Genomic DNA, 12286 nt, shown 5'->3' with positions numbered 1-12286 from the left:
ATTCCCCCTCCTGGGTTAAAAGATTTGAAATGTTGCATAAATTACATTTGACTGAAATGCTTGTATTGAAACATTTTGCGTTCTACCTATGATACAACTGTGCTAGATGTCAAGTTTTGTGAAGAAGGGGCACTAGGAAGCTTTTTAGCTGTGTTTATGGTCAATATGCATAACAGTGACTGTAAAATATGTATATTAGGTATGGAATAAGATTGCGCTACTTTGGGCGCTTTCGGCATTACTTTAACCACCAACCAGCCACACCCCAGTCCCCCGCCCGGCGCGCCCGCACTGTCCTCTTTTTGGAAAACTAAAATATGGTCACCCTAACTAACATTGTGTATAAATGCAGTTTTAATAATATTTTTTTGGCATTACATAATTAAAAATGAGATCTATTTAATAATGAGAATTGGGGGTGTGCTTAAATTATGTCTACTGTACAATTTCAGTAATGTATAAAACAATACTTAAACTAGCTTTAAATGGCACTATAAAATAAAATGTATTCAAAGCTATAAAATCACGATACCTGAGATGTAAATGACAAGTATAAAACACACCTTAACACTATAAATATACAGTAGACACACCCAAGTATGTACTGTAATCAGAATGATACACGCTTGACGATGGGGTCACGTGGTTTGCCCATCTGGCCACGCCCCCTAGTGAATGAATCTCTATGTAGAGGAGAGGCGAAATGAAGCGTTCATGATTTCAGTGGTAAGATGTGCACTTCGCTTCGAGGTTGTACTGTCAAAGGTAAGGCAATTCACATAATGTAGATGATATATAAGCATATGCATTTGATAAAAGAGGAAAATACGTTTTCATATTAGTAGAAAATGAGTAGTTCCGGATATGCGCATTTGTTTTTGTACATGACAGGTCTCTTTAATTGTGACAGAACCGCATGATCTGATCGCGGAGCTGAAACCCGCTCATCCCCCGCGTCTGTACGGCTCTGCCGGCTGTGAGACATGGAGCGTCCGCTTCTCCCCGGACGGATCTTATTTTGCCTGGTCGATGGGATACGGCATCGTCAAACTCCTCTCCTGGCCGCTGACATCCAAAGAGTGCGTCTGGGTTCATAACACAATGGGTTAATTAATATATAGGCTTATATGTAACACCACAATAAATTAATATTATGGGAGAACCTGTCACTAACAAAAAAGTAACATCACATCTGAAAAAAAAAAAAAACAGCTGAAACCGGTCCTTGTTGGCTGGTTTTAGCTGGTCTTCAAGTCTGGTCATAGCTGGTTTACCATTAAAAAATTGGGTTACACTTTATTTTAAGGTGTATTTGTTACAGTGTAATTATACATTTAAGTACTGAGTAATATTAATTAACAACATGCATTAACTAGGTTTAGGATTAGGGGTTGGTTTAGGGTTATTGCATGTAATTATGCATAATTTTGTGCTAATACTATAGTAATTATATGTAACATGTAACATTTATGTATGGTATATGAGATTTATCACAGTACCGTGGTACAGTACTTATTTGAACAAAGTCGCAGGGTAATGTGGAACAATAAAGGAGCAATGGAGGAAGCTGGAGCACAACTGAACCTTCTACATTCCTCTTTGTATTAACAGTAGCGCCGAAGCTGGATGCAGTGAAGAGAAGACACTTAACTGCAGGCAAACGGTGTGGGCACTGGCGTTTGGACCATGCATATCTACCCGAGTGGATGCTTTACATCAGAACGGACGTGATCATGAGCTACTGCTGGCCATTGGTCTGAACAACGGCGTGATCCAAGTGTGGGTCGTCTCAACTGGTAAGACTGAACTCTAGACTCGTTTTCACCATCAAGAACTTAGATTGGTCTAAACATTAACAGCATGGTGTTATAAACATGTAGTATAAGGTTTAATATGCTAGTAAATCCCTGTTCTGTCTTCAGGAAATCTGCGGGTTACTCTAACCGGACATCAGGCTCCTGTCAGGGATTTAGTCTTCACTCCAAATGGAAGTCTCACGCTTGTATCAGCCTCCCGAGACAAAACTGTAAGGATATGGGACTTGGCAAAGAAAGGTCAGAGCATCTGATGTGGAAGCAACCTATCTTTGCAATGGGATGAAAATAAGTTTTCATGACCTTTAATTTTGTACTTATGAAGATTGTAATGCTGATATTTGCAGGCGCCAGTCCCCATGTGCTGCGGGGTCCAGACTACTGGGTCTTCAGATGTTCCATATCACCTGACAGCAGTGTGATCGCCTCTGTTTGCAACCTCGACTCTGTGAGTTTTTTTTTTTAGTATTATTTATATACTGATACATTATTAGTTAATGTTTTGAATTAGCTTTTATTTTATATTTTGTTTTCATTTTAATTTGATTGATTTTGCTGTGCTTTTGTCATTTTTATTAGTTATTTTTTAATATTTCTATGTAGCTTTATTTTTTACATTTTATTTCAATTAACAATGCTGCAGTGGCCTCAAAAGCTGTATGCTTGCATTAACAATGTCAACAAAGAACATTTTTCTTGTTCATTAAGTAGCAAGTAAGTGTTGTTTAAACACACAGCACACTCACATTTTCCAAAGTAAAACATTTCACAAACAGAAGTTTGTTAGATTTTGTATAATAAATAATAGTAATAGCTACTGTTCAAAATGAAAACAAAAGGTATTTGAACACTTGTGTACAGTAGTTACTGCACTGAAGCGGTGTTTACTCTGCTAGGATGTCTTCTTGTAGTTATATAAAGGGTTTAGTTATATAATCAGGGAGACTTTTAGTCTCTGCAACAGGATATCCTGTAGAGCCATGCAGATAAAATAATAACACTGTTCTTTTTATTGTTGTGATTGTGATTACTGAACTGTGTTACACCGTCTAAATGTTGTTTTCCCAACAGAAGGTGTATTTGTGGAGCTTGCGGTCCTACACCTTCATGAGACACCTTACATATGACCACGAGCGCACCATGGCATCATGTGACTTTTCCCAGGATGGAGCGCTGCTCGCGATCACTTCGTATCATTCGACCACAGGCTGGTGGCTGGACCTGTGGGACCCCTATACAGCTGATCTCATGACTAGAGTAGAGTATGTTGGCCAACCAAGATGTTATTTTCTCATATCATATTTTTATTAATTTATTTTTTACAATAATTATGATTTTTTTTTTAAATAAAGAAAATTTGAGATAAAGCCGTTTTACTTATTTTTGGGACAAAAAGTTCGGAACAGTGGGAATGTTCTGCTAAACGGCATCTTTCATGCTTCACAGAAAAAAGAGAATCTTTTTTGATGACAGATTTTTATTATTTTGAAAATTACATTCAATGCTGAATTATTTGATGTTTTTATAAATGTAGACATAAATCGTCTAATTTCCTAACTGATATGGTAAAAATAAATAGTTTACCCAAAAATGAACATATGCTGAAAATGTACTCACCTTCAGGCCATTCAAGATATAGTTGAGTTTGTTTCTTCATCAGAACAGATTTGGAGAAATTTAACATTACATCACTCACTCACAAATGGATCATCTGCAGTGAATGGGTGCCGTCAGAATGAGAGTCCAAACAGCTGATTAAAACATCACAATAATCCACACCACTCCTAACATCTTGTGAAGTTGAAAGCTTCTTGTTTGTAAGAAAAAAATTCATCATCAAGGCGTTTTAAATTTAAGTTATCTCTTCTGGTCAAAATACGAGACATTTCTTCCATCCACTATCCTTGCACATCAAAATCCACTGATTTATTTGTTTGGAAGTGTTTTGGACCGTTTTTGCCTCTGAACAATGCTTGATCTGTGCATATTTCATTTCTGATTCAGATGAGATGGCTTTTTTTTTTTTACTGAAAGAAGCAATTTTCTGTATAGAGGACTCATATTTTGGCCAGAAGAAACCTTTTAATGTTAAAAACTTATCAATGATGAATTTGTTTCTTACAAACGCACAGCTTTTCACTTCACACGACGTTATTTGATGGACTGGAGTGGTGTGGATTACTTGTGATATTTTTCTCAGCCGTTTGGACACTCATTTTGACGGCACCCATTCACTGCAGAGGATCCATTGGTGAGCAAGTCATGTAATGCTAAATTTCTCCAAATCCGTTCTAATGAAAAAACAAACTCATCTACATCTTGACAGGCCTGAGGGTGAGTACATATCCAGCCAATTAAAATTTCCAGGTGAACTATGTTGCAATATACTGCATGTTGGAAAAAATATTTTCTTCTCTTTCCAGAGACTGTGAGGTGTGTGCTTACAGAAGTGACAATCTACTGACATCTCTTAGCTTCTCTCCGGTTGGTCTGCTTCTGGCATTTAAAGACTATAGGTGAGCAGTGAACCATCCATTTGAGATCTGAGATCTTCAGAACTACATGACCAGACATCACCCTTGTGACCTGACACCTTTCTCTATTGTTACTAATGACACTGTACTGTGTTGAAGGGCGTTACGGATCTGGGATGTGGAACGAGATAAACTAGTCACAGACACTGATCACAACCGAGCCGGTGGCGTGTGCTGTGCTTTCCATCCACACGGGGGCATCATCGCTACAGGGTATTGCAAGTCACATCATCGAGTTGGAACATCACTGATATTCAGTTTCAGCTGACAGTGTTTACTCTAGAATTTTCTTCTGCTTGTATGCTGGAAAAATATTAAGAAGTTCTTTATATTTGATTGTAGGTGCAGAGATGGACATGTAAAATTCTGGCGAGTTCCTCGTCTCGTCCCGAGCCTTAAGCATCTGTGCCGGATTGCCCTGAGATTCTCCATTTCAACCTATCAAGTGCAGGCTCTTCCCTTGCCAAAAAAAATCCTGGAATACCTTACTTACAGGGACATTCCAAAGCAAAAGATTGTATGTTGTAAAGAACACTGCAGATGACTGGAAACAGTAATGTTTGTGGGTCAAACCTGACACCATACTTGAAATAATTATTTAAAGACTTTAATTTTTACATAACTACTTTGAAAATGTAGCATTTGTTTTACAAAGTACTGAGACAAGCGTTATTTTAAGCTTAAAAATATAAACACTTCAAAAATATTACAGGGTTCTGCGCAGTTTTTTTTTTTTTTTGTCAGAACAATATGAAGAAGTAAACAACTTTCTCTCATGACATCACGGGTCTATGTTACATAACCCTTTTAAAAGTGTGAACCAATGGTCTATCCATCGCTGACTACGGTGTCTCTAACAGCCTGGAAAGCTGCAACCATTGAGCTCAGCTGGATCTTCTCATTGGTTCCAGAGGCCAGACGATACCTTATGGTTAAAAAGGAATGAACAGAAGTTGAAGCTCACTCGAGTACATAATAAACTTCATCTACTGTTCAAAAGTTTAGGGTTGGTACGATTTTTCAGTGTTTTTTAAAAGTGTCTTATTTTCACCAAGGCTGCAATCATTTGATAATACAGTAAAAACAACAATTTTGTGAAATATACAATTGAAAAAAACTCTTTTCTATTTTATTGCATTTTAAAATGTAATTTATTGTGATACAAAGCTGAATTTTCAGCATCATTACTCCAGTCTTCAGTGTCACATGATCCTTCAGGAATCATTCTAATATGCTGATTTGCTGCTCAAGAAACATTTACGATTACTACCAATGATAAAAACAGTTGTGCTGCTTAATATTTTTGAGCAAACTTCAAAAGAAAGAAGAAGAAAGTTCAAAAGAACAGCATTTATTTGGAATAGAAATATTTAGTAACATTATAAATGTCTTTGCTGTCACATTTTTGCATCCTTGCTGAATTAAAGTATTAATTTGATTGTATATGTTATACAATATTCATAATTATTTTCAAATGACCAATGCATATGTGACCCTGGACCACAAAACCAGTCTTAAGTCGCTGGGGTATATTTGTAGCAATAGCCAAAAAAACATTGTATGGGTCAAAATTATTGATTTTATGCCAAAAATCATTAGGATATAAAGTAAAGATCATGTTCCATGAAGATATTTTGTAAATTTCTTACCGTAAATAAATCAAAACATAATTTTTGATTAGTAATATGCATTGCTAAGAACTTAATTTGGACAACTTTAAAGGCGATTTTCTCAATATTTTGATTTTGCACTCTTAGATTCCAGATTTTCAAATAGTTGTATCTCAGCCAAATATTGTCCTATTCTAACAAACAAACCATACATCAATGGAAAGCTTATTTATTCATCTTTCAGATGATGTATAAATCTCAATTTAAAAAAATTGACCCTTATGACTGGTTTTGTGGTCCAGGGTCACATATTTACATTAATCAGGTGAATCTGTTGAACTCATGTAGATAAAGTATCCATGAGTCATATGGGAGTGGTGCTGTTTGCTTCATTCGTATTTAATTAATCTAACCAGTCATAAATAGAACAGTGTGCACACTTCTCTACTGATTTACTAAATAACTTGACATAATAAATGTACTCACTCAATATCGGCAAGTTTTATAAGCAAGCCCATGCGGATGGAGGGTGGGAAGTCCACTGAAATAGAAACACAAAAACATTAGAGCAAAATTAACCCACCTAACTGTGCTCAAACAACACTTTGATTGTGTGACCAATAAATCAGATTTAAAATAATCAAATCTAAATATCTTTTGTTATTTTAAAACATTAAAAAACAAAACAAAAAAAAAAAAACCCTACAGAAAACATGGCATGCTGTGTGATAAATATATTTTGGCATGCAAAAAAATTATATACGCATTATTGCAGTCTGGTTTCTGAAAATAGTGTAATATTTAGTGCATTTAGTGTGTGTGAAGCACGCTACACTCTGCTACTTCTAACAGGCGTCCTTTAAAAACGAGAACAACCGGTTTCCATGACAACCACAAAAGGATCTCCATGGTAACAAGGGCAGGGAAAACATGTAGCTCATCATCACTATATCAAAGTTGTGATGGGTTGTGTGTGGCGTTCTGCATTGCTTTAGTTATTTTGAACAGGAATCAGTTATAGAGCCATGCATGGCTGAATTAAAAGTGTAGTCTTACCACAGTGAATGAGACGATGGACTTCTGTTAAAATGTCATGAAGTGCCAGACCTTTTAGAGTTTTGAGCTGCAGAATTTCTGTTGGATCCAGATAAGAACTTTGGAAACGTCATGAACTAATATCAGCAACTTACAATTCCACAATTCCTGTATAAACACTTAATATCATTAATAAAATAACAGTTTATCAAATTATAAATATCAATATTAAGATTTTCTTTTTAAATAAAAGAATATATAATTATAATAGCATACATAATTAAAATATATAAATATTTCAATAATTATTTTTTTATTCCCTTTTCTATAGTAATAATAATAAAATTAATTTGATGTTTGATTGTACATTCAAAATATTACATGTATATAGCACAAATGTAATACATTGAGCATAGTCTATGTTTGATGTCATTTTCCTGATATGCATATAATGTTTGTAAATATATATATATTTATGTGAAATTTTACCCATTTACTTTATTAATTTATTGACTGTTATTATTATTAATACATTCTATCAATGTTTTAATTTTGGCAGAAAGAGTTAATGTGGGGGGAAAATAGAAATTTCAAAATTGTATTGAGCTTTTTGTTAATGCTTTGAAAAATATATAAAAAAAAGAAATCTGAATTATTAAACTAATAAAAAATAATTATAAATAAATAATTAATAATATGATTATAACAACAACAATACTACTACTACTAACAATAATAATTATATTTTGTAATGATCAATTTATAAAATTTAATTAATGTTTATTTTAATTTTATTTAGACTTTTTTGTAGATGCTACCTTCCAAAGCAATTTCTTATCCCCTCACAGCAATCTTAAAAACAAAAAAAATACTATCAAAAAGATTAGGTTATGCGTTACTGTAAAGCTTGGAGAACTAACTAACCAACCTCTAGAGTAGAAAGGATACGGTTATATGCAGTGGTGAAGTCTTTATTGAGGGCCCAGTCCAGTATGTTAGCGATGTCTGATCTGAGTGGATGTCCAGTACATGTGTACACCGTCTCCTCTGTCACCTTCCCATAGGCCATATGTGTACTCTGTACATAAAAAAAACACACGATACAGATTTTTCTAAATATTTTTCATGCCAGCAGCAGTGCAGTAAGCAAACCACAAAACATCACTTTTTCATATGATACACACCTGTAAAATGTTTAATGATCGCCTCATGTCTCCTGTTGAAAGGGTCACAATGGCATTCATGCCATCTGGAGTGATGTCAATGCTATCAGTGAAAAACAGATTTTTAAATATGCATGAATCTATGCTAGGGAAATACAATGTTTGGTTTTATTTGCTCAAAGTTGTGTCCTGCGCCAGAGGGCAGAGCCCATATAAAATGTGTGTTTGTGTGAAGAGTTTTTAATCAAATGGTCCGTAGGGCTGGGTCACTTGAGCCAGGCTATTTTGTGTTCAGGGTCTTTTGAGCGGATCCATCTGATGACACACTTCAGATATCATCCAAAAATTCAGGACGGTCTTAATACTGTCATGTCAATATTGCTCTATCTTCAACCCGCACAAAAGATGTCTGGGGCCCGTTCTTCGTACGTCGCTAACTCAGTTAGCTGGATTTGATTGTTGACGATTTGGCATGATCTTGGATTATTTGGTTTTTCAAAACTCATCCCGGAGTTGCTGTCATAGCAGCAGGTCCGTAAACTTAAACCTGCTCGGGAGCATCAACAACAGGTGCGTTCGAAGAACCGAATTAGCCATATCCTGATTAGCGCAATGATATCATCTTGGATGTGACATTTCATCTCGGATGTAATAAGCAACGTACGAAGAACGGGCCCCTGGTCTCTAATTACACACAGATATAAACAGAAATAAATGTTTACCTTTTCTGGGAAAAAAGAAATAAACAAAATAAAAATTGAGTGGTGTGGATTTCTTTCAGAATGCAATCAATTCAACACTAATTTCATACAGAAATAACATCCACTTGACCTGGATTTGCTGTGATGAGTCTCACCTCTCTTGCTGTATCACATGCTCTAGTCTGGGAATCATCTGGCTCTGGGACAGGGGGCCGAAACGAAACCGTGTGCATCGAGACTGCAGCGCAGGTATGATCTTTGAAAGGTAGTTACAGATCAGACAGAAACGTGTGTTCTCTGTAAACTTCTCAATGACTGAGAGAGAGAGGGGAAAAAAATCAGGTGTGGCTTAATGAAGTCTGCATAAATAAATCTCCAAAAGGACTGAAAAAATATAATGCATTATTTTAAATCATACAAATTATTCAAATAAAGAATATTATAAAACACATTTTTAATAATAATAACAATAAAGAATAGATCTTTATCTATAATATCCAGAACACACATTCGTACATTTTAAAGCATAAAGCAGATGTTGTGTCAAAATTATCATAAATATCCCAACTATTAACTCTAAATATTTTTTTTCCAATCATACTGCTCACATTCATTCTCATTAAAATATAATAAAAATAATTTAAATTAAAAAATAGATACTAAATCTTAAACTCTTTAAATATTTTTCCAATCACAACGCTTATTCAAGTCTAAAAATAAAATAATAATCATTACATTAAATAATAAAAATATTTAAAATTAAGAATAATATAAAAGGCATGAAATTAAAATAACAATAATAACAACAACAACAAATAGATCCTTATTTACTAAGATATCCAGATCAGACATTCTTACATGTTAAAACCTAAAATAAAGCATAGTTTTTTTTAAATAGAATCAGGTGCTTGGTCAAATTTAACCTTAAACTCTCTAAATATTTTTTTTTTCCAATCATAATCACACTGCTCTCATTCATGTCTCACTGTGGACAGTGAAATGGCAGAACCCTATTCTTCTGCCATCGGGACATTTGGGGGCTCAGCAGGTGAGCTGATGGAGGGGCAGATGGTACGCTACCTCTCCTTAAAGCATTCTGTGCGTCCTGGGTCATAGCATCCGCCTCGTCCAGGATCACCAACTTAAAGCCTTTCCTACAAGAAGCAAACATAGAGAACGGAACATTATTTTACAACAACAGTATAAATTTTAATGCAATAAAAGTCTAAAGACAAGATGTCATTCAATATTTGCTTGTTATATATTGCTGTATGTGAGAACAGATATTATACTATACAAATTGTTCATGAATGGGATGTAAGGGTGAGTACTGTTCTTACTTGAAGATGGTTCGTGTGCTGGCAAAGCTGAGGACTGGCCCCCTCACCACATCTATGCCACGGTCATCTGACGCATTGAGCTGATGAAGTAAAATACACAATAGTTTCCATTACAAAAAAAAAACTTTTTTTTTTTTACTGAAAATGTACTCACCCTCAGACCATCCAAAAAAAAAAAAAAAAAAAAAAAGTAAAAGGTTTGCAACAAGCATACTTATCTTTCATTTGTTGATATAAAAATAAATAAGTGAATATAGAATTTATTTTATAGACTTAACATCAGAAAAAATTAACAAAATATCTATTTCAGCTTGAACTGTTCACCCAAAAAATGTACTGAAAATTTACTCACCCTCAGTCCTTTAAAGATGTAAAGGAGTTAGTTTCTTCAATGGAACAGATTTGGAGAAATTTAGAGGAAGCAATATTATAGACAGAGGACCCTATTTTAGCCGAAAGCAACGGTTTGAGGTTAAAAATGTCTTGATGGATTTGTTCATTACAAACACACAGCTTTTCGCTTCACACGATGTTAAATGATGGACTGGCATAGTGTGGATTACTTGTGAATTATTGTGATGTTTTTATCAGTTGTTTGGACTCTCATTCTGACGGCACCCATTCACTGCAGAGGATCCACTGGAGAGCAAGTGATGCAATGCTACATTTCTCCAAATCTGTTCCGATGAAGAAACAAACATCTACATCTTGGACGGCCTAAGGGGGGAGTACATTTTCAGCTATTTTTAATTTTTGTGTGAACTATTCTTTTAAGTGGATGACCACATATTTTTTCTTGTCATGGGGAAAAATTCGCCAAACATATGCATCTGGAAAACAACTGCAAACTTCTATAGTACCTCCAGGACCATGGAGTTGAACTCTTTATCTTTGTACAGCTGTTTAGCACATGCTAGTATAGTAGAGGTCTTTCCTGTTCCTGGAGGTCCATAGAAGAGCAGATGAGGCAATCGGTCTTCACTGATGAACTTCTGAACTGTGGAAGAAAAAGAAAGAGGACGTTTATGATAATTTTCAAGCGACAGCTGAAAACCCATCTCTTTCGAAGCTACTTGACTTCATCATTAAAAAAAAAAAAAAACTCTCTCTCTTTATTTATTCCTTCTCTTTCTAGCTTGTACTTATTTGAACAATGTCTAAGAACTTGGTATTACAACCACTTCCTGTGTCTGTTTGCCTCTTAAGAAGAATCGCTTTATGTATCCCCCAATTGTAAGTCGCTTTGGATAAAAGCGTCTGCTAAATGACTAAATGTAAATGTAAATGTAAATGTTTATAAAAAATGCATTTATATAGAAATTTCAAGAATATACTGGTCATTTTCAGAATATTAGGAAAAAATGGATGCAAAAGTACCATAAATGTAGTCTATACAACTTTTGGAATATATATAAGTCGCCTGAAGCTATATAGTTTTGTGTAATAATCAAACTAAAATTTAACATGGATGCAACTGAATTTTCATTTTGGGTAAACAATTCACAGAGACTCTCCTGTATATTACTCTTACAGTGCAAATCTTAGTTTGTTAATAATGAAAGAGTACCATTTATAATTCATTGATCACTGCTTACTTGTGCTCAGGATGTCTTGATGAGAGATGAGGTCATCTAATGTCTGTGGCCTGTACTTTTCAACCCTGAAAATCAAGAAATAATATTTTTAAAACACTGTCCTGTCCCCCCCAATCATATTGTTTATCTAGTGGAGTGACAGCAATTCTAGTAAACTTTCTTACCTGTTTAAAACAACCCATAATTTACGCATACTAACATTATGGTGTTATTATAACGACAGTATAGCTATAATCACAAGTAGATATCATTAATAAAGAGTTTATCATTTCAGACATGTGCTTTAATAAGGATTAACGTTACTTTGCAGTGAATTGACTGATACACTTGAGTTGTCATCGTTTTTCTCCATCAACGATACGATGTCAGGTCTGATAACGTTCTTGTGTATATATGGTTACACTTTACTTGAAGGGGTGTGCATAAGACTGACATGACACATGTCATGAATATGAAGGTTTTTTATGCATGTTTATGACAACTGTCATTAAGTG

At 34.8% G+C, this 12286-nt stretch overlaps 2 protein-coding genes across 5 annotated transcripts in view; one reads left to right on the top strand and one right to left on the bottom strand.

The window, feature by feature from the left end:
- The first annotated feature begins 674 nt into the window (after nt 1-674).
- LOC107704505 (WD repeat and SOCS box-containing protein 2-like) lies at nt 675-4918 on the top strand. Its single transcript, XM_016507442.1, has 9 exons — nt 675-765; nt 911-1079; nt 1612-1796; nt 1923-2054; nt 2162-2262; nt 2886-3076; nt 4238-4330; nt 4448-4561; nt 4691-4918. Exons 1-9 carry the CDS (start codon nt 732-734, stop codon nt 4890-4892), a joined length of 1221 nt encoding a protein of 406 aa, XP_016362928.1. The 5' UTR covers nt 675-731; the 3' UTR covers nt 4893-4918.
- The window catches only part of LOC107704514 (replication factor C subunit 5-like), a 15942-nt gene continuing 4669 nt past the window's right edge, over nt 1014-12286 (bottom strand). The window contains exons 3-11 of one of the 4 annotated variants that reach the window (XM_016507466.1): nt 11058-11194; nt 10198-10277; nt 9938-10011; nt 9013-9172; nt 8178-8259; nt 7942-8071; nt 7015-7092; nt 6445-6499; nt 1014-1085 (exon numbers count right to left, since the gene is read on the bottom strand). In XM_016507466.1, coding sequence (XP_016362952.1) covers nt 1046-1085; nt 6445-6499; nt 7015-7092; nt 7942-8071; nt 8178-8259; nt 9013-9172; nt 9938-10011; nt 10198-10277; nt 11058-11194 — 836 coding nt within the window. In that variant the 3' untranslated portion in view covers nt 1014-1045. Of the gene's footprint in view, nt 1086-5044; nt 5274-6444; nt 6500-7014; nt 7093-7805; nt 7846-7921; nt 8072-8177; nt 8260-9012; nt 9173-9937; nt 10012-10197; nt 10278-11057; nt 11195-12286 lie in introns of those variants that run through there. The other 3 variants (XM_016507458.1, XM_016507450.1, XM_016507472.1) reach the window with 3 other exon arrangements.

The sequence above is a fragment of the Sinocyclocheilus anshuiensis genome, unplaced genomic scaffold (assembly GCF_001515605.1).
Source record: "Sinocyclocheilus anshuiensis isolate Anshui unplaced genomic scaffold, SAMN03320099.WGS_v1.1 scaffold117, whole genome shotgun sequence".
Lineage (NCBI taxonomy): Eukaryota > Metazoa > Chordata > Actinopteri > Cypriniformes > Cyprinidae > Sinocyclocheilus > Sinocyclocheilus anshuiensis.
Note: the sequence above shows the minus strand (reverse complement) of the source record. Positions and strands in the feature narration are given on the sequence as shown.